The sequence below is a fragment of the Syngnathus scovelli genome, chromosome 13 (genome assembly GCF_024217435.2).
Source record: "Syngnathus scovelli strain Florida chromosome 13, RoL_Ssco_1.2, whole genome shotgun sequence".
Taxonomy (NCBI): domain Eukaryota; kingdom Metazoa; phylum Chordata; class Actinopteri; order Syngnathiformes; family Syngnathidae; genus Syngnathus; species Syngnathus scovelli.
In genome coordinates, this window is record NC_090859.1 from 1,809,297 (window position 1) to 1,829,729 (window position 20,433).

Genomic DNA, 20,433 nt, shown 5'->3' on the forward strand with positions numbered 1-20,433 from the left:
ATCAAACTGATGTGGGACCTTGTCATTAGACGTGGCCTGCTGTAAGTTCTTCAGTGAATTCATGGCGTCGTTGATGTGGGTGTCATTTTCTCCTGGTATGTATGTGCAACAGGAAGTCCCAATGATGTGGCACACACCACCTTGTGCTGCCGTCAACAAGTCCAGAACCATCCTGTTTTGCAAGACCATCAGTCTAATAACCTGAATCTCTCTATTTTGTTCATCGTTGATTTGCAGTGAGAGATTCACAAAGGATTGAAAACGATAGTTCAGTGTCTCGATGAAGAGCGATAGTTTCCCAACCCCAATCTGAGGAAAGACCGCAAGGACAACTTTGTCTCCGACGGACCATACTTTATGGTCGTCTGGAACGTTTGCACCCCAGACAGGGTCATGAGGGTCGAAGGTTGCAACTGCCCTGCGTCGACGTCCAGAAGAGTTGTCCGCTTCTGTCAGCTGATGATGTCGTATCCTGTAGGTGTGGTCTGTCACCCACACTGGTGCACACACTCCTGTCCAGTTGGCGGGCAGCATCGGATAAACTTGAAATGGCTCTCTTATCTTGACACTCATCAGTGATGTCCAAAGCTCCCATCCAGTTTCCTCCTGTCGAGCAGTCGTCGTTAATGCAGACGTGGGTCACGTTACCTTGGATGTAACGTGTAATTCACTCCAGCTGGTCTCTCTGTGTAGGCCACTTGTGGTATTGTTCATCCTCTAACAGTCACATTGAGATTTGCCCAGAATAGCTGATCACAGGCACTGTCTCCAAGTCCAGGGCGGTAAGGGTCAGCATCTTTGACTGTGACAGCACGGTGTTGATATCCAATTCCTGGATGCCGTGTCCCTGTAAAACAATGCTCTAGACTTTCCTGCTACGTTTCACACAATAATAATGATGAGTAAATCATCAGATACCTCTCGTGCATACACTCCAACAAACGTTAAGCAGATGTGAGATAACTTGCATGAAGTCTACTTAACCAAACATTGAGTAAATATGGGATAACTTAAAAACTGTCCCGGTCAACAACAATTCGTAAATAGAAACTACAAGGTATAATAGATAAAGAACTTCTCTTTAGCTAGACAAAGAACAAAAGTGTTCTGTTCATAAATAGTGAGGGCCTCTCACAGATAAGACAAGGAAGGGAGTATAAGAACTCCCTAAAACCTGGCAGATGTGTTGGCCTTGAGCGAAGGTATGAGACCTCCGGTTCAGGCCGGCCAGCGCTTCTACAAAACTAATTATCCTGACATTTCCCCACTGTTTATCACATATTTGCTCAAATTCACACATCACCGTAAACAACCCCTCATTCATGAGGACAAATATGTTTACACCAAAGGATAAATGTTGTGATGTCATCATTCAGAATCCCATGGATCTGGGAAAAGTCTGGTAACACAGATGCAGGAATTTTGCCATCAACATCATCATGTTGCCGCTCAGACATTAGGTATATCTGAGCAATCTCGTCCTCCATGGGCGATATTACTGTAGTGGCGAGACAATTAAACAGAGCACGAAGACACGGTATGCAACATCCATACAAGGTGAGCATAGCAGCAACACTGAAACTGATGGTAAAATTGAGGACACAATGGCGTTATACTTCCCAAAAGCATTCATCCACTTGTAGTGCTCTTTCATCCTCGTTTTGAGGGATCGCAGGCCTGCAATCCGTCAGGCTCCCATCAGGGGCGGTGTTGTTGGGGATGAAGGTGCAGCATTGTTCTCCAAACATTGCGCAGACGCCTCCTTTCTCAGACGACAACATATCATGAGCATTGTGGTTCTGGATCGACATTAGGGAAGACGTGGCTAGCTGTTTATGCACTGCCTCGAGCCCCGCTTGTGTCCGTTTGCCCAATTTCTGCATGTTGTAATGGATGTAATTTATCCTGTCTACGTTCTTATTCATCGTTCACCAGCAGCAAATGGAGGACTCCCATCCCGCTGCAATTTGGTCGTTTAATTCTTATTAATAAAGAACTCCTCTAGGGACTCCAATTGCATCAATTTCGGTCAGCTCATCGTCGCCTCTCAAATTTAAAGGTATTTTGGTTTTTACCAGCTTTTTTCCCAGATCTTGGCATGTTGATGTATATACAATTTCGCTTGACTACATTCTCTGAAAGCAATGGCTTCTTTTTTTTTCTTTTTTTTTCTCAATGGATATTATATAGACTGCTCTGTCACATACTTCACAATCCAGTAGACGTGACAGATTTCACACAATCTTTGGTCAATGGCAACGGTACAACATAAATAATCGGTCGCAAATCCATTCATATGAGATATCCAATTTTTTTTTTCTGTCTTTGCAGCTTGTTTTGCCATAAGCAATCAATTGTTTCTTTTTTCAGTTACTCTTATAGTTAGTTACCTGAAACAAATTATCCACATTCATTCTAGATATTCATCCCATTCTTTAACATCTACAGAGGTTGTTGACAAAGTACACATATAAACATCATACTTTCATGGCAGTCCAGATCCGACACAGCAGATCATCCTGCAAAGGTCAAATTGATCTTTTAAATTGGAGGCATTCAGTGTTTTTGTTTTTGTTGAAACAAGCTCTACAAAAAAAAATTGTTTTGTTTTGAAACTGTTTTGAATATGAATCAAATCCATATGTTGTATAAAGCTGACTGACCTGCCCCACTATTCCTCCTCTTGAGCCATGTGACACGCACCATGGCTCAATATTGCTCACCATTAGCATAGGTTCTTTGGTGGGGTAGGTCATTTATAGATGCCATTCTCTAATCTTGCCCCTCTTTTCGTCCATAATTGAATTTCACTCTATGGACTTTGTCGCTGCACATCTTTAAAAATGTTTCAGTGATCTAATCTGCTTCTTGTGTGTATAAAATTTGAAGTGTCTTTTGCGCTGCAGCTTTGTGGTTCTGTCTGCAAGCTTGTTACCTCTTGACACCTTATCAGTCTCGTGTGTGTGTGTGTGTACTGCACACGTGCACATAGCTACTTTTCGTGGCAATTGGACTGTTTTGACAACTAGCTTAGCAAGGAAATGGATGCCCTCCCCGAATGGGGAGTGACTCAGCTAGCAAATGATTAGACATTTTCACTTTCTTGTAGTTTCTTTAGTTACTTTTCAATCGTTTTCTCATTGTTTATCACAATAATCTTAGAAATTTGAATACGAATCAAAACGTATGTTTTATTTTACTCAATTGTATGATTTAGAGAATCCATATGTAGTAAAGTGTTGTATTACTACATATGATTTCATCATCTTTTAATTTGACTTTCTTTCCAAAACGCTTCTTAATTTCTCAGTTCACACATCTTCTACATGTGTTACTGTTTCTCCAGTTTTTTCTCTAGTTAACTATCAATCCAAAAGCTACGTTTTCCTTTTAGCATTCAACCTGCTCAAAATCACTCTTTCATCAAAGTCGCTCTACTAATTTTCTATAGTAGTCGCCAACGACTTCAACCATTCAACCTTTCATTCAGGCAATCATTCATCAATGCTCATCATATGCATCTCATACAGTCTCCAAAAAGGAGTCTTCTTATCACATTGGTCCCATTTCATCCAAGCTCACCACACAACATTCATATATCATTTTCAACTCAAGTTTCCTGGTAGAACAATCCACCAATTAAAAAAAAACGTAACTAAAACAAACAACTGGCAAATTACCGTATTTGCCGGTGTATTGGTCGACCTTTTTCGATCCAAAATCGACCGAAAAAAATCGACCTCGACTTATACACCGAGTCATAAAATTTAACTTCGTATTCATCGCTTCAAATGTGATGGTAACCAAGGCCGTTTCTCATGCATCTCATTGTGCGTTGCACTTAGAAAATTTGAACCGTGCGGCGTGCGCGAGTGCGCGGCCCGCTGGAAGTCCAATGAGGCGCCGCGATCTCCTGCGCGGTGCTTATAAAGTGCCGATCCGCTCGGCTTGGAGCTATTTCCGACCTCCCGTTGGTGCCGGGCGGCGTGCGCGAGCTCGCCGGCCGCGATCTCCTGCGCGGTGCTTATAAAGTGCCGATCCGCTCGGCTTGGAGCTATTTCCGACCTCCCGTTGGTGCCGGGCGGCGTGCGCGAGCTCGCCGGCCGTGATCTCCTGCGCGGTGCTTATAAAGTGCCGATCCGCTCGGCTTGGAGCTATTTCCGACCTCCCGTTGGTGCCGGGCGGCGTGCGCGAGCTCGCCGGCCGCGATCTCCTGCGCGGTGCTTATAAAGTGCCGATCCGCTCGGCTTGCAGCTATTTCCGACCTCCCGTTGGTGCCGGGCGGCGTGCGCGAGCTCGCCGGCCGCGATCTCCTGCGCGGTGCTTATAAAGTGCCGATCCGCTCAGCTTGGAGCTATTTCCGACCTCCCGTTGGTGCCGGGCGGGGTGCGCGAGCTCGCCGGCCGCGATCTCCTGCGCGGTGCTTATAAAGTGCCGATCCGCTCGGCTTGGAGCTATTTCCGACCTCCCGTTGGTGCCGGGCGGCGTGCGCGAGCTCGCCGGCCGCAATCTCCTGCGCGGTGCTTATAAAGTGCCGATCCGCTCGGCTTGGAGCTATTTCCGACCTCCCGTTGGTGCCGGGCGGCGTGCGCGAGCTCGCCGGCCGCGATCTCCTGCGCGGTACTTATAAAGTGCCGATCCGCTCGGCTTGGAGCTATTTCCGACATCCCGTTGGTGCCGGGCGGCGTGCGCGAGCTCGCCGGCCGCGATCTCCTGCGCGGTGCTTATAAAGTGCCGATCCGCTCGGCTTGGAGCTATTTCCGACCTCCCGTTGGTGCCGGGCGGCGTGCGCGAGCTCGCCGGCCGCGATCTCCTCCGCGGTGCTTATAAACAGCCGCATGCGCACGGCCTCCCGGAATTTGAACACATTTCGTCAATAAATTTCGCATATTGAATTTTGAAGTTTAATATAATGCAACAATTGAGCTCGACTTATACAAAGGATATATCATAAAATCGTAAATTTCCGTCGAATTTTAGGGGGTCGACTTATACACCGAGTCGACCTGTACACCGGCAAATACGGTAATCTGAATTTTTTCTTTGTTTTTAAATTTAAAGAACTCAATCTCTCAGATTTAGCTTGCAATTAGAATTTTGCATAATCTTATAACACAACCAATCAATTATTCCTATTAAATGTAGCATTGCAAAATCTTAAATTCACAATTCAGCTTCTCCCAATTCCTGAAAGCATGTTCTGTTGTTTAGTTAACTCCGAATTTCTCATGAGGGCTTGACACTAACATGCACTAGTGTGGATTAGTTTCTGCTCGCAAACAGATTTCTCTCTTTTTCTTTCATTTTTATTTGTCAAAATTGTTTCTGTTCTGCGGTGTAAATTGAATAGACAACAGTCTAGCAAATTTCTTTATACTAAAACTTTAGCCAAGCTTCATCAACTTAACACATACGCACACACATGCACAGCTCTCGCGTGCGGAAGGTAGGTCTCAGCAACAATGATTCGTCACAGGCTGGCCATTTCCTGTGGTCGATCATGAGCTGGTCCCTCCCATGCACACGAGGACAGCACATTCTAATTTTATTTATTTATCTTCTAGAAGCAAGTTGCATTTCTTTACCACTTGATTTGCATATTTTAACTTCAGTGTAACACAATTTGATCCCTATTCATTTGTAATTGGGCCTACAAACAGCATTGTCATACTTCTTGTGTGGACAGGGGCTCTAACAATCTAAAAAGATTTTTGATAACCTGACAATGACATGTTTTGCTGTCATATGGGAGAGGTTTCAGATCTTTTAAATTTCGATACATGATTTGCATAGGACCGGAAACTCCTCTTGCCCCTTGCTTGAGCCGCTGCTTGAGCTGCGGCTTTGCACCTGCTCACAGGGGCCTTATTGTCTCCTGGTCTGACAAACACTTGTGACCTCATCAGTTTTCATCTTTCTAGCTTTTGTCTCTTGAATTCGTTCTCATCTCTTTGTGAAGATTTCAACCACACTCTAGCACTTCTACCACTTCTTCCACATTTCAAATTTCCTTGTACTCCATACACTTTCTTCCACTTCAGCATGTATTGCATACAATTAAGAAATCTACTTGCCATGAACTTCTCGTTTTAAAGAAGAGCAGAGCAAGAGATTTACCGTTCTTATTTCCCATCTTAATTTTAGTAGTTTAAGGTTTTACATTTTTTTTCAATTTTTTTTTTTTCTTTGAGGATCCTCAATGCAGGTTTAAATTGACCCTTCAACCGATAACTAGCCTGTTTTATTGCCGTGGATAAACGCTAGAACTGCTTTTTAGTCAATTTATCCTACCAGTCACACACTCAATCACACAAACTCCAGCGCTTTTTTAGGCCTCATAGCTCGGACAAACCAAAGCCGTATCTCATAGCTCGGACAAACCAAAGCCGTATCTCATAGCTCGGACAAACCAAAGCCGTATCTCATAGCTCGGACAAACCAAAGCCGTATCTCATAGCTCGGATAAACCAAAGCCATATCTCATAGCTCGGACTAACCAAAGCCGTATCTCATAGCTCGGACAAACCAAAGCCGTATCTCTCGTGCACCTGTGGTTTTTTACGCGTTTCACAAACAACAACACAATCACACAACTTCAGGCCTTTAACTTACTTGTCCCCTGGTTCGTTGCACTGCCGGGTCCCATCAATCCACCTCTGTCAGACGAAGGTGATGCTGGCCCAGCGAAGAATTCTCTTCCCAGGACTTTCTCCTCCAGGTCCTCCTAGTGGACGCTGGCTTGTCGACAATGCAGCACGTCCTTCTTCGTCAGACAGATAGCGGGTATGAGGGGTCCCGGGTTTCGGCACCAAAATGTTAGAGATTTGCTCACTCCAACTTATTTTGCAAGAACCACACGGTAGACAAGCAAGTTCTTTTAGACACCTGCAGGTGGAGAGTTCACTCGTTGAAGGAATGAAGTCTAAAAACTCTCCCTCCTGCAATGGCATATTTATTAAGAGAAACAGAGTGGGGGTAAGAGTAGGTTGAATAGGAAGCCCTTGTGCTCTAGTCAAAACATATCAGGGGATGTTTTACGACCTTGTGGAGGATGGGACAAAGTAGGTTATTTATTACCGGTTGCATTCCAACATAATCATACGATAAAGATAACCTGGAAAACCCTAACATAACCTACACTCTAATATATTATTTGACATGGTATTAAATGCGTGGCTTTACAAAAATAGTCATTGAAGCCCACCCTTAGCCCTGAGTGCCATTGGCATGAGGCAAAACGCTTGAAAACACACACTCTCGCCCAATTAAATAACCATTCTGAAACACAGGACATGTAAGATAATATTTTTTAATCATTAATTACACCATTATAGCTCAGACATTTATCTAAACACAAATAATTAGTGACAACCCTACAAGTATCGAACACATCAATTATATAAAAACTTTGATCTTTGATCTTCCGGCGCTGTAGGAGACGGCAGCCTTTCCAGTAGCTCTCTTGTTTTTGACTATTTTTTGACTTTTTTCGACCTTTCGGATTATTTATTTTGTCTATTTTTCTTTGTTCTTTAACTGGTCAGCTCTTGACTTTTAAGCTCTTGCTTTCTTTATTTATTCACTGCTTTTCGGAGTTAGTGGACACTTCTTTCTTATGATCATGCAACGCCGGTTTGCTCACATACTTGAAGGAGGAACTGTTGTCGCTGAGAATAATGGGGCAAGCCGGACTACGACACGACATCCCGGTGGAGCTGAGGAGGAAGTACCGGGGCTGCAAAGCCGGTGCTAAGCTGAAAGCTAGGCGGTCGGAGAACCGGAGGAGATATAAACCATCGATTCCTTCCGTAATCATGGGGAATGTGAACTCCCTGTCCAACAAGATCGACGAGCTGACGGCACTGAACAACCAGCGGACCTACAGGGAAAGCAGCGTGCTCATCTTTACGGAGACATGGCTAAACCACCTCGTACCGGATGCTAACGTGGACCTGCAGGGATTCACTATGGTGAGAGCCGACAGAGACGCCAAAGCTAGTGGAAAACGGAAAGGTGGGGGTCTGGTCGTGTATGTGAACCATCGCTGGTGTAACCCGGGACATGTTTCTGTAAAGACTGTGTTGTGCTGCCGGGACCTTGAGCTGCTAGCTGTTAGCTTGCGGCCATACTACCTGCTGAGGGAGTTCAGTCACGTGATTACCATCTGTGTTTACATCCCTCCGAGCGCGGACGCAGCCACTGCCTGTGAGACTATACACACTGTCACAGCCAGGCTAACGACTCAGCACCCCAATGCTTTTGTAATAATCTCTGGAGACTTTAATCATGCAACCTTGGACTCTACTCTGCCCGTTTTCCATCAGGCTGTTGACTGCCCCACAAGAAACAACAGGACAATAGACCTCATGTATGTCAATGTGAGGGATGCGTACAAGGCCACACCGCTCCCCCCACTGGGGAAGTCAGACCACAACCTGATCCACCTACAACCAGAGTACACCCCCCTGGTCAAAAAACAGCCCGTTGCAACCCGCACCATCAGGAAGTGGACCCCGGAGATGGAAAGTGTCCTGAGAGACTGTTTTAACACCACAGACTGGGATGTGCTGATCGATCCGCACCGTGAGGACATAGAGGGGTTGACACACTGCCTGACGGACTACCTGAACTTCTGCATGGATGTGGTCTCTCCTGTTAAGACAGTCCGCTACTACCCGAATAACAAGCCTTGGGTAACACGGGAGGTCAAAGCCGTCCTGAACAGGAAGAAAGCCGCCTTCAGGAGCAGAGACAGGGAGGCCATGAAGGCAGCACAGCAGGAGGTGAAACACTGTGTGAGGGAAGCCAAAGACACCTACAGGACAAAGGTGGAGCAGAAGCTGAAGAAAAACAACATGAGGGCCGTCTGGGAAGGTGTGAGGACTATCACGGGCCACAACACCAAGACCAGGGTCGTTGAAGGGACAATGGAGAGGGCGAACGAGCTGAACAACTTCTTCAATAGGTTTGATCGGCCCACGACCCCCCCACCTCTACTGCAGCCATCTCTCCTTCCCTCCACAACACACCACCCCCGAAACAACACAGCACCCCCACCCTCCTCCTCCTGCCCCCCCACCCCAGATACCACAGCACCACCACTCTCCTCCTCCAGCCCCCCCACGCCAACACAAGCTCTGCCTTACTTCACAGCAGACCAGGTCAGAGGACAGCTGAGGAAGCTTCGACCCAGGAAAGCACCAGGCCCGGACAAGGTGTGTCCCAGACTACTGAAAACCTGCGCTGCTGAACTGGGGGAACCACTTCAACGGATCTTCAACCTCAGCCTGCAGCTGGGGATAGTGCCTACACTATGGAAGACATCCTGCATCACGCCGGTTCCTAAAAAGACCCGGCCCAGTGAACTGAATGACTTTCGGCCGGTGGCACTCACTTCACACCTAATGAAGACATTGGAGCGGCTCTTCCTCGGTCTCCTCAGACCTCAAGTGCGACATGCTCAGGACTGCCTGCAGTTTGCATACCAGTCAGATGTTGGAGTGGAGGACGCCATCCTCCACCTACTGCACCGAGTTCACTCCCACCTGGATAAGGGAAGCGCCACAGCGAGGATTCTGTTCCTAGACTTCTCCAGTGCGTTCAACACCATCCAGCCCCCCCTGCTCAGAGACAAACTGGGCAGGATGGGAGTGGACCCATACATGGTGACCTGGATCTCCAGCTACCTCACAGACAGGCCACAGTACGTCAGACTAAAAGACACCATCTCTGACACTGTGGTCAGTAGCACTGGAGCCCCACAGGGCACAGTGCTGGCCCCTGTACTCTTCACCTTGTACACCTCAGACTTCTGTTACAACTCTGAGCTGTATCACATACAGAAGTACGCGGATGACACAGCCATTGTCGGGTGTATCAGGGACAATAGAGAGGAGGAGTATAGGAGCCTGGTGGGGGATTTCGCCACCTGGTGCCGTGCCAACCAACTGGAGCTCAACATCTCCAAGACCAAGGAGCTGGTCATAGACTTTGGGAGGAACAGGCCTAAGCCTAGGCCCGTACTGTTGGAGGGGGCTGAGGTGGAGGCTGTGGACTCCTACAAGTACCTTGGGGTGTGGCTGGATAAAAAACTGGACTGGTCAACTCACACCAACCACCTTCACAGGAAGACACAGAGCAGGATGTACTTCCTGAGGAGACTACGTTCTTTTAACATCTGCAACAAACTCTTGGAGATGTTCTACCAGTCTGTGGTTGCCAGTGTCCTGTTTTACACCGTGGTGTGCTGGGGCAGCAGCACATCCAAGAAGGACACCTCCAGACTGGACAAACTGGTCAGGCGAGCCGGCTCTCTGATCGGCAAGAAGCTGGACTCACTGGAGACAGTGGCAGAGGCAAGGACACTGAAAAAACTGTTGGACATTATAGACAATGTCAGTCACCCTCTGCACACTGTCATCACTAATCAGAGGAGCCGGATCAGTGGGAGACTGCTCCTCCCCAATTGTAGGACAAGCAGACTGAAGAACTCCTTTGTCCCCCAAGCCATCAAGCTATTCAACTCCTCACTGGGGGGGAGGAGGTGACATGGACATGAACAGGGACATGGAGATGCTTGTAATAACTGTACACATTCACACGTCAATATACAATGTGCAATATTATGGCAACTACTGTGTAGTGTTTTTACCTCCCTCAATTTTCTTGCCTAGTTTATCTTTTTGCCTCTTTTACATTTCATTGCTAACTCTTGCACTGTGTGTATTTCTGCATCTTCTGTATATCTTTATCTCTTGTGTTTTTTCTTGTGTATTTTGTATTTTACTGCTACTGGACACAGAATTTCCCTGAAGGAGTAATCCCAAGGGATTAATAAAGTTGAGTCTAAATCTAAGTCTAAGTCTATAAACTGGGTGACATAATCGTCCTTGACATTAGTACATAATGTAAACATTAGCCTAAGTGCAACTCAACGTGGCCGCATTGATCGTAAGCAGGGCTGTGGACAGTATTCCTACGCGCATTCTCAGCAGCATGATGAAAATAAAATTGAACGTATTTTTTTTATTGTCGGACTCGGTGGACTCGATCAAAATCAGCACCGAGTCCGAGTCCGGCAAAAATGACAGAGTCCGACCGAGTTCTCGAGTCCGAGTCTACAGCCCTGCTTTCAACTGTTCATCTTTTGCCTACCTATTCCACACCTTCCCACTTACCAAAAATTCCACATTTTCACGTTTAAAATTTAATTCAATAAAGTTTCAATCAATCAATCAATCAAAAAAGTTTCAATCAATTGGTGTCCTTGACCTCTTTTCCCCATTTATCCCTGACTTTTCTGGTGGGATCCTTTAGGTTCAGGGTGCTGTTTGCTCACAGAGTCAACTTTTTTTTTACAAAATGATTTATGTAGCCCTACAATTCTTAACATGGTATTCTGATTAACACTGTGTGGAGTATTAATTAAACATTCAAATTGAGCCTTTTTTTTTAATCTCAGGAGGCAGCCATTTTACCATTTGTCAACAGAAAATGATATTACTTTAGCCCAGGTCTCAGCTTACCAAAGCCACATAATCAAACTCAGAAAACACTTTTTTTTTCACTTCCCCTTAAATCAAATTGTATTATTTCTTTTGAATCCTAATGTTAATCCCCCAGACATTTGTGATGGTCTTTTTTGCCACAGACACAAATAACTTGCAAATAAGACTTTGTAAATGTGTTTTTTTTCTTCTCATGCGTCCTCACAGAAAGGGAGTGGAGCTATCTTGAACACAGTGAAGACCAAAGCAAACCCAGCTATGAAAACTGTTTACAAATTTGTGAGTACATGCCCCAACAAAATCAACCTCTTTTCAACCTATGGAGTTATTTGTTTCTGGTTTGCTTCTATTGATAGGCTAAAGACCATGCCAAAATGGGCATCAAGGAAATGAAGAGCCGGCTAAAGCATAAGGTAAGTAGCTGAACAAAGCAGGCATATGTATATATGCAGTGATCCCTCGCTACTTTGCGGTTCGTTTTTGAGTCACCATTGAAGAGATTTATACAGTAATCACAGAAATTGCTTCATAACACATCATGTGTACAGAACATTAAAAGTTGTGATTTATAATGGGAGCCAATGAGCCAAAAACTGGACATTCTAATAAAAGTTTGTCTCACCCATATGAAATTACTTAGAAACTCCAGCATGGTGCTATTTAGAACCTCTGCATTTTTTAATAATCTCTTGAAATATCAGCACCCTAGTGTTTTTTTTCAATGCTCCAACTTTGATGCAACACATAAAAACATCAGAAATGTCCAGAAACGGGACAAATTCACCCGAGAGAGGTGCACAACTGATTGACGGGAGTTTTGCAGTGCCATGTTACTGAGGAGCGTAAAATTGAAGTTCAGTTGTATAAAATATATATAATAAGCCAAAACTTGGCAACACCTCAGACAAAAGTTGTACTACTTACTTGCTTGTCGATACAAGGACCCACATGCATACACATAAAATAAAAGCCCAACTTTCAAAATAAAAGCACCACTTATGTTTGACTTTGACTTGATTCTCACTGTGAGGGCTGGTCAGAGACTGTGGGTGTGAGCTGTATGTGGCTCCCAGGCCACACTTTGCCCAAGCCTGCTCTAACAGCTGGACTTGATTATGTTTTTTTTTAAATGATTTAATTGGAATTAATGTACATTGTTAGTGTAGGCAAGAAATTTTATCATTCACAAACAGTGTAAAAAGCCCAACATATGTATTGTTTTTAATAGGTTTTTGAAAATTGTTTCTAAAACAAAATTTTGGGAATTTCCAAATTCTGCAGGGTTTTTCCCAGTGTGTACACTTAAGCTGAACAACCCAGAACATCACAGTTTTACATGAACGATTATTGTTTTCACATTGCAGGAAAATATAGATAATGGATCAGGAATCATTGCTAGGGACAATGACTTCTTTGCAATCAAACTCAAGAATGAAGGCCCAACGCAGACCTTAGATGAACACAGAATGAACTGGCAGTTTGGACTGGTAAGTATTTTCACATGAACACGACGATGATCTTTTTGGCGCACAACACCACCATGTAAGGAGACCACTGTATTAATATTCCTACTCTTTTCTTTGCGTGTAGTTTGACGAGGTATAAAAGCTGCAATTTTTTTATATGTTATGTTTTACAGACACAGTCACCCATGCTGTTGAAGAAAAACAAAAGTCATGAAAGTCTGGAAAGTTCTCATTACCTGTAAGCCTTTTTAAATGTACTAATAATACAGTGTCCATTTTGTAGTTAATGAGAAACATATTTTCTTGGTGGCCTTGTGAACAAATCATTTAATTATCGCCATAAAGTAGAAACGTCGAAAATTAATCCTTTATTCAAAGGTTTCAGACATTTGTTAATTCTGCATGAATGCACGAAGGAAAGTTTTAGGGCCTGATAGATTTTAGAAACTAGAACAGAATAGAACAGAACCTTATTGCCACTGTCACAGGAATAATAAAATCTCAGTTCACAGCCAAGTATAAAAAGCCTAACACTGACGTAAGCCAGTAAAACAAATCATTTGGAGGACAAAAAAATCCTCCTGACGAATGAACTAACCAGTAAAATCGACAACTCACACTGCTGAACTCCATGAAAGCAGTATTCTCATTTTCTGCACAGTCGAGTCAAGAGGGGGGGATTTCCCCTCACAATTGGGAAAGCCAGTTTTAATGTCTCTCCTCTACTTAGTGGTGTGTTAGCACCTTCTTGCCATTAGTGCCATACCTTATTTTTTTATGGCATACCAAGCACATACAAACACCTGTCAGTTTCACCTTTTTGTACCACAAACTGATAGGCTTTCCATTGTTCCCCGTAAGCCATGCCCATCTCCATTTATTTTTGGCAGCTTTGTTGACAGAAGTCGTGGCGGTTCATAATTATGTGCATTCACTTTAGAAAGCTAAGTTTTCTTCTATCATCCTTAGCTAGCTGTACCGCACTGCTTTTTTTGTGGGTAAACAATCAAAACAATACTGTCCAGTCACAAGGAGATACAATGGTACCGCTACTTACGAACTTAATTGGTTCCGCGATCGGGTTTGTAGTCGAAACGTTTGTAAGTAGAAGCAACGTTTCCCATAGGAATCAATGTAAAAGCAAATAATGCGTGCCGGACTACACAAAAAGTCACACTTTAAGCCAGGCATGTCAAACTCAGTTTGGCTCTGGGGCCGGATCCAGACTTTCTGTTCTCAGGTGGGCCGGATCAGTAAAAGAATGTCAACTCCAAATATTTTGCTTCGTTTTTCAGTACTATGCTTTATCATTCAGCCTACATTTGTAGCCTACCCTACATATTATAATCACGGATGACAAGGAATCTTTTCTAAGCACAACGCATTTGTTTCACAAACAATGAAAAAAAATAGTTTCATGGTTCACTGGTTTATTTTAACAATGAAGTGAAGGCAGTTTTACACCTGAACCAACTCACCACACTTAACAAACTCAAGTGGGAGCTATGAAAAAAATATTCTCGCCTTAATTGTCGTACTGCTTTGAAATAAATAAAAAAAGAAATACAAAATAAAAGTTATAGCAGTGCATGCTTATATTACATCCGATCAAACTACTAGGCTGGGCCTATTGAAGCTGAGAATATACTGCACAATATTAACTTTAATATGAAACCAGATTAATCTTATTTTTAATGATCTGTATTAATGAGTGCAAACAAAAAAGTATCAATATTGGGTGTCAAATCCTGAGTAGCAGCACATTTAACAATATCATTCAAGTGTTTATTTGTTAACCTTGAGCGCTGCTTTGCTTTATTATTGTTCATTACGGAGAAAACCTGTTCACAAAGATAAGTAGTCCCAAACATGGATATAACGTTTGCAGCCATGGCTGTTAATTTGGGGTAACCTGGCACGAGATATTGATAAAACGTATCCAATCCCACGGACCCAAATTTATCCTTCATAGCGGAATCGCACTGCAAGTCAATAAGCTCGAGTTGAATGTCAGCTGGCATATCAGAAGGCTTCACTGTAAATGGCGAGCGAAAAAAGCCAAATTTGTTCTCAAGTTCACTGAATACCTGAAACCTCTGCTCAAACTCTCGCAGAAAATCTGTTACGTTGTCTTTATATTTTTTCAAATCATCATCGGGACGGTCCGGTGCCTCCGGACGAACAGCTGTGAGACAAGACAAATGCGCAGAGTAACTTCTGTCAGCAAATAATGCTCAGTCCATTTTTCCTTGAAAACTCTGCACTCCGTGTTCATTTTTCTTTTTTTTTTTGACAGTGCCATTTTGGGAAGGGTGTGTTGACCGATAACTTGTGGTGAATTGTGAAGCAAGATTGACGGTTTGGTTTTAGTACTAACTCGTGTCAATGCCGCTGGACGTGAGCTCTTTTACACATTTACTGCCCTCCCGTGGCCGGCGGGAGCACTTGGTTTGTATTTATTTTAAAAAATCATAACTTTTGATAGAAATGACCTAGAGACTCGCTTCTTTTTTTGACATACTCAGAAATTTATGCCGGGCCGGATTAAATGATCCAATGGGCCGGATCCGGCCCGCGGGCCATATGTTTGACATGCCTGCTTTAAGCCCTATTACTCTGTGTAAAACACAAAAAAAACAAAACAATGGTTTTATTTTTGCTTTTTCAAACCTTTATAACAAAAACTAAATGTCACTTTATTCTTGACCTTCTGACTTTGCTTGAGAAAAATACCCCCGATAAGACCGAAAAAGTTAGGCTAATAAATTATTGCATGCTTCCATGTAGTACCTGCAATGTACTTGTCATTACTTTTTGGTGCGATTTATGACTTTTCCGACTGTGAGTGGTCATTTAATGCACCACACGCAGAATGCGAGTGAGAACTTAAAACAAGAAAACAAAGAAAAGAAACCTAGCTTTTAAAGATGGAAATTGACAAACACAAAAATGTGTGATTCATGTTTTTATTGAAAACAAGCTGGTACTGTCTGCCGCACAGCAACGGCTTCCGCCTTTTACTCAATACATGTGCGCTCCTGCTGCACATGATTTTCACGGGGGTACCTATTTTAGCACAACACTGGCCATACTTCCTCACAAGCTCGATGGTACGCAAGCATTCGCCGTGCTTCTTTATGATTTCGATTCTCCGACTACACTACCATATTTTCCAGAATATAAGCTTTTACTTTTTGCACAAGCTTTGAAGTCTGCGACTCGTAGTCCGGTGCGGCATATCTATGGATTTTTTGTGATGTCTAAGACACTTATACACTCGTTAGTAAAAACGCTGTGGACCGCTGTTGTGCGTCACTGATTTGCTGGGCGGAGGGATATTTGACCAGACATACGGTCACTGGGGAGAAGTGGTGTCTTGATCTCATATTCGTCTGCCAGGCAAATAGTGCCGCACAATTGACACAAACAAGAGACAGAACAAGATCAAGATAGACCTTCTAGAGAAAGTAAGCTTTTATACAGAAACCCTCATTATGGGGAACAAACGAAATGCATATGATGCGGGTTTTTAAGTTATAGGCAGTTGATTTTTCTCTTAACAAAGGAAATAAAGCTGCTGTATCTACTGTAGAGGTTTCCTCCGGCCACTAGAGGGCACTGGGCCAAGTTGATGACATCTTGTTGCGTCACCCTTTTCAATATTTTTTTTCTGGGTCATGTCTTCTCCAGAGCTTTAGCTCATACCGCATTGCCAACTTTAACCCTGTAAGTGGTCCCATTTTATTTATTATTCGTTGCTATGTTCCCTGCACATTAAGTTATTATGATCATCGCGGAGATTTATGCATGTTTGTAGGTTTGCAGAGCTCTTTCATCTCTGCCAATAAACGTTATGTTGATGAAAGGTATGCGTCACCAAAGAACCAGCTCTTTCCTGACAATCCTCTTTGTGTATATTCTCTTACAAATGATACCGTATTTTCCGGACTATAAATCGCGTTTTTTTTTCAGAGTTTGGGTAGGGGGCGACTTATACTTAGGAGCGACTTATATGTGAAATTATTCACAAATTTTCAAAATTCAAAAATCCGCGATGTAGTGAAACCGCAATAAACGAACCGCGATGTAGCAAGGGATTACTGTAATTTGAACCGCAACTGACGTCAGCGGCGCGGCGCACACGCGGCGTTGTTTACATAAAGGATAAAGGATTCGATCACGGGATTTAATGACTTGGAGTGACAGATATTGTTTGATAAAATTGTTGTTTATAATTATATGGGCCTGTGGAATGATTTGAACTGCAACTGATGAGTCCGACGTCAGCGACGCAGTGCACACGCGGCGTTGTTTACATAAAGGATGAAGATTTTGATCGATGGATTTAATTATTTGGAGTGACACAGATGGTTTGATAATATTGTTGTTTATACAATAAGAATTTGATATATGCCGCATTTTTCGGACTATAAGTCGCAGTTTTTTTCATAGTTTGGGTGGGGGGGCGACTTATACTCAGGAGCGACCTATATGTGAATTTTTTCACAAATTTTCAAAATTTAAAACTCCGCGATGTGAAACCGCAATAAACGAACCGCGATGTAGCAAGGGATTACTGTAATCTGAACTGCAACTGCGGCGCGGCGCATACGCGGTGGTGTTTTACATGAAGGACAAAGGCTTCAATCACGGGATTTAATGACTTGGAGTGACAGAGATTGTTTGATAAAATTGTTGTTTATAAATATATGGGCCTATGGAATATTTTGAAGTCCAACTTTTGAAGTCCAACCGCCGTCAGCGGCGCGCACCCGGCATTGTTGACATAAAGGACGATCAACGGATTTAATGATTTGGAGTGACACAGATGGTTTGATAATATTATTGCTTATATAATAGTTATTTGATATATAATTTATATAGTTATCGTTCTATGGGCCTGTGGAATATTATGAAGTGCAACCGCCGTCAGCGGCGCGCACCCGGCCGGCATTGTTGACATAAAGGACGATCGATGGATTTAATGATTTGGAGTGACACAGATGGTTTGATAATAATATTGCTTGTATGATAGTTATTTGATATATAATTTATATATCGTTATATGGGCCTGTGGAATAATTTGAAGTGCAACCGCCATCAGCGGTGCGCACCCGGCCGGCATTGTTGAGATAAAGGACGATCGATGGCTTTAATGATTTGGAGTGACACAGATAGTTTGCTAAAGGTGTTATTTATGTTATAGTTATTTGGATAACTGTCAATGTTACGTCAGGCCCGTTCTCAGCTCTTCTTTGTGTTTATGTCACGTTAGCATACCGTATCGTTTAGCCTGTTGTTGTTCGTTCATGTCTGTTCTTGGTGTTGGATTTTGTCGAATAAATTTCCCCCAAAATGCGACTTATACTCCGGAGCGACTTATATGTTTTTTTCACTTTATCATGCATTTTATGGCTAATGGGACGTATATTTCGGAGCGAATTGTAGTCCGAAAAATACTGTACTTTATATATCGTTATATGGGCCTGTGGAATAATTTGAACTGCAACTGACGAGTCCGATGTCAGCAGCGCAGTGCACACGCGGCGTTGATTCCATAAAGGACGATCGATAGATTTAATGACTTGCAGTGACACCGATTGTTTGATAATATTGTTGTTTATATAATAGGCATTTGATATACAGTCAATACCTCGGTTTTCGAACGTCCCGGTTCTCAAACAAATCAGAATTGGAACAAAAATATTTGAGAATTTTTTGCTACGGTTGTCGAACAAATTTTGGAGGTCGAACCTCGCGAGATGAGCGGAGAGGACCCGAGAAAACCCAACTGCGCGGCCCAGATGCCGACTGACTCCGTTGTTATTGTATTTTCGTTACTTTGAGGATTGTATTAACCCCTAATCATGCCTCCAAAGAAAGCAAGTGGGAGCTGTAAAGCATCCTAAAACACAAAGACGCTCTTAAAGCAATGCAACAGTGAGCGCCCGGCGCACTGCGGTTGTGCGATCGGACCAAATTAAGCTCCCCGCGCACTGAGGTCCACTTAAATTTTGGAAAGTACATCAGGACTTTAAAAATATTTTCTAAATTTCAGCGACGGCTCTGTCACCATAATGCGACCAGCGCGGTGCAGTTGCGCGGTCGGCAGCGCGCTATGGTTGCGCTTTCGGCGGTGCACTGCAGTTGCGCGATCGGACAAAAATACGCAACTGGAAAAAATGCTTAAAAAAGGCGTTTTTTGTTTTGTTTTGGAACGGATTAAATGTTTTTCCATTATTTGTAATGGGAAAAAGAGATTCGGAATTCGAACGATTCACTTCTCGAACCGCCTTCTGGAACAGATTGTGGTCTAAAACCAAGGTTTGACTGTATACTTTATATATCATTATATGGATCTGTGGAATAATTTGAACTGCAACTGACGAGTCCAACGTCAGCGGCACGGCACACACGCGGTGTTGATTCCATAAAGGATGAAGATTTTGATCGATGGATTTAATGCGGCTCGGTGGCGCACTGGGTAGCACGTCCGCCTCACAGTTAGGAGGGTGCGGGTTCGATTCCACCTCCGGCCCTCCCTGTGTGGAGTTTGCATGTTCTCCCCGGGCCCGCGTGGGTTTTCTCCGGGCACTCCGGTTTCCTCCCACATTCCAAAAACATGCTTGGTAGGCCGATTGAAGACTCCAAATTGTCCCTAGGTGTGAGTGTGAGTGCGATTGGTTGTCTGTCTCTGTGTGCCCTGCGATTGGCTGGCAACCAGTTCAGGGTGTCCCCCGCCTACTGCCCGATGATGGCTGGGATAGGCTCCAGCACGCCCGCGACCCCCGTGGGGACTAAGCGGTTCAGAAAATGGATGGATGGATGGATGGATTTAATGATTTGGAGTGACACCGATGGTTTGATAATAATGTTGTTTATATATACACTGCTCAAAAAATTTAAAGGAACACTTTGAAAACATCAGATTTCAATGGTGAAAAAAAAAGTTTGATATCTATACTGATATGGACAATTTAATGTCTCAGGAACAAAAGGATGCCACATCTTTTGATGGAAATAAACGTTTTCAGCCTACAGAGGGCTCAGTATATAGAAAAAATTATGTGGCAGGCTCGTCCATTTTGCCTAAATTCAATTTCTACAACTCAAAATTCTTTTCAATATATTGTGTGGCCCCCACAAGCTTGTATGCATGCTTGACAACGTCACGGCATGCTCCTAATGAGACGACGGATGGTGTCTTGTGGGATGTCCTCCCAGATCTGTCTAAGGGCATCAGCAAGCCTGAGGAGCAACCTGGCGGCGTCTGATGGACCGAAACATTATGTCCCAGAGGTGTTCTACCGGGTTTAGATCAGGTGATCGTGAGGGCCATTCAACTGTGTGAATTCCTTCATCCTCCAGATACTGTCTGCATACTCCTGCCACATGAGGCCTGGCATTGTCGTGGATCAGGAGGAACCTAGGACCTACTGCACCAGCGTAGGGTCTGACTA

At 43.7% G+C, this 20,433-nt stretch overlaps 1 protein-coding gene across 10 annotated transcripts in view; it reads left to right on the forward strand.

Moving 5' to 3' along the window:
- dennd1a (DENN/MADD domain containing 1A) overlaps nt 1–20,433 on the forward strand; it is a 147,529-nt gene that overhangs the window by 117,732 nt on the left and 9,364 nt on the right. For all 10 annotated transcript variants that reach the window (XM_049738648.2, XM_049738645.2, XM_049738649.2 and 7 more), the window contains 4 exons: nt 11,715–11,786; nt 11,864–11,920; nt 12,872–12,994; nt 13,147–13,211. In XM_049738648.2, coding sequence (XP_049594605.1) covers nt 11,715–11,786; nt 11,864–11,920; nt 12,872–12,994; nt 13,147–13,211 — 317 coding nt within the window. The remainder of the gene's footprint in view (nt 1–11,714; nt 11,787–11,863; nt 11,921–12,871; nt 12,995–13,146; nt 13,212–20,433) is intronic.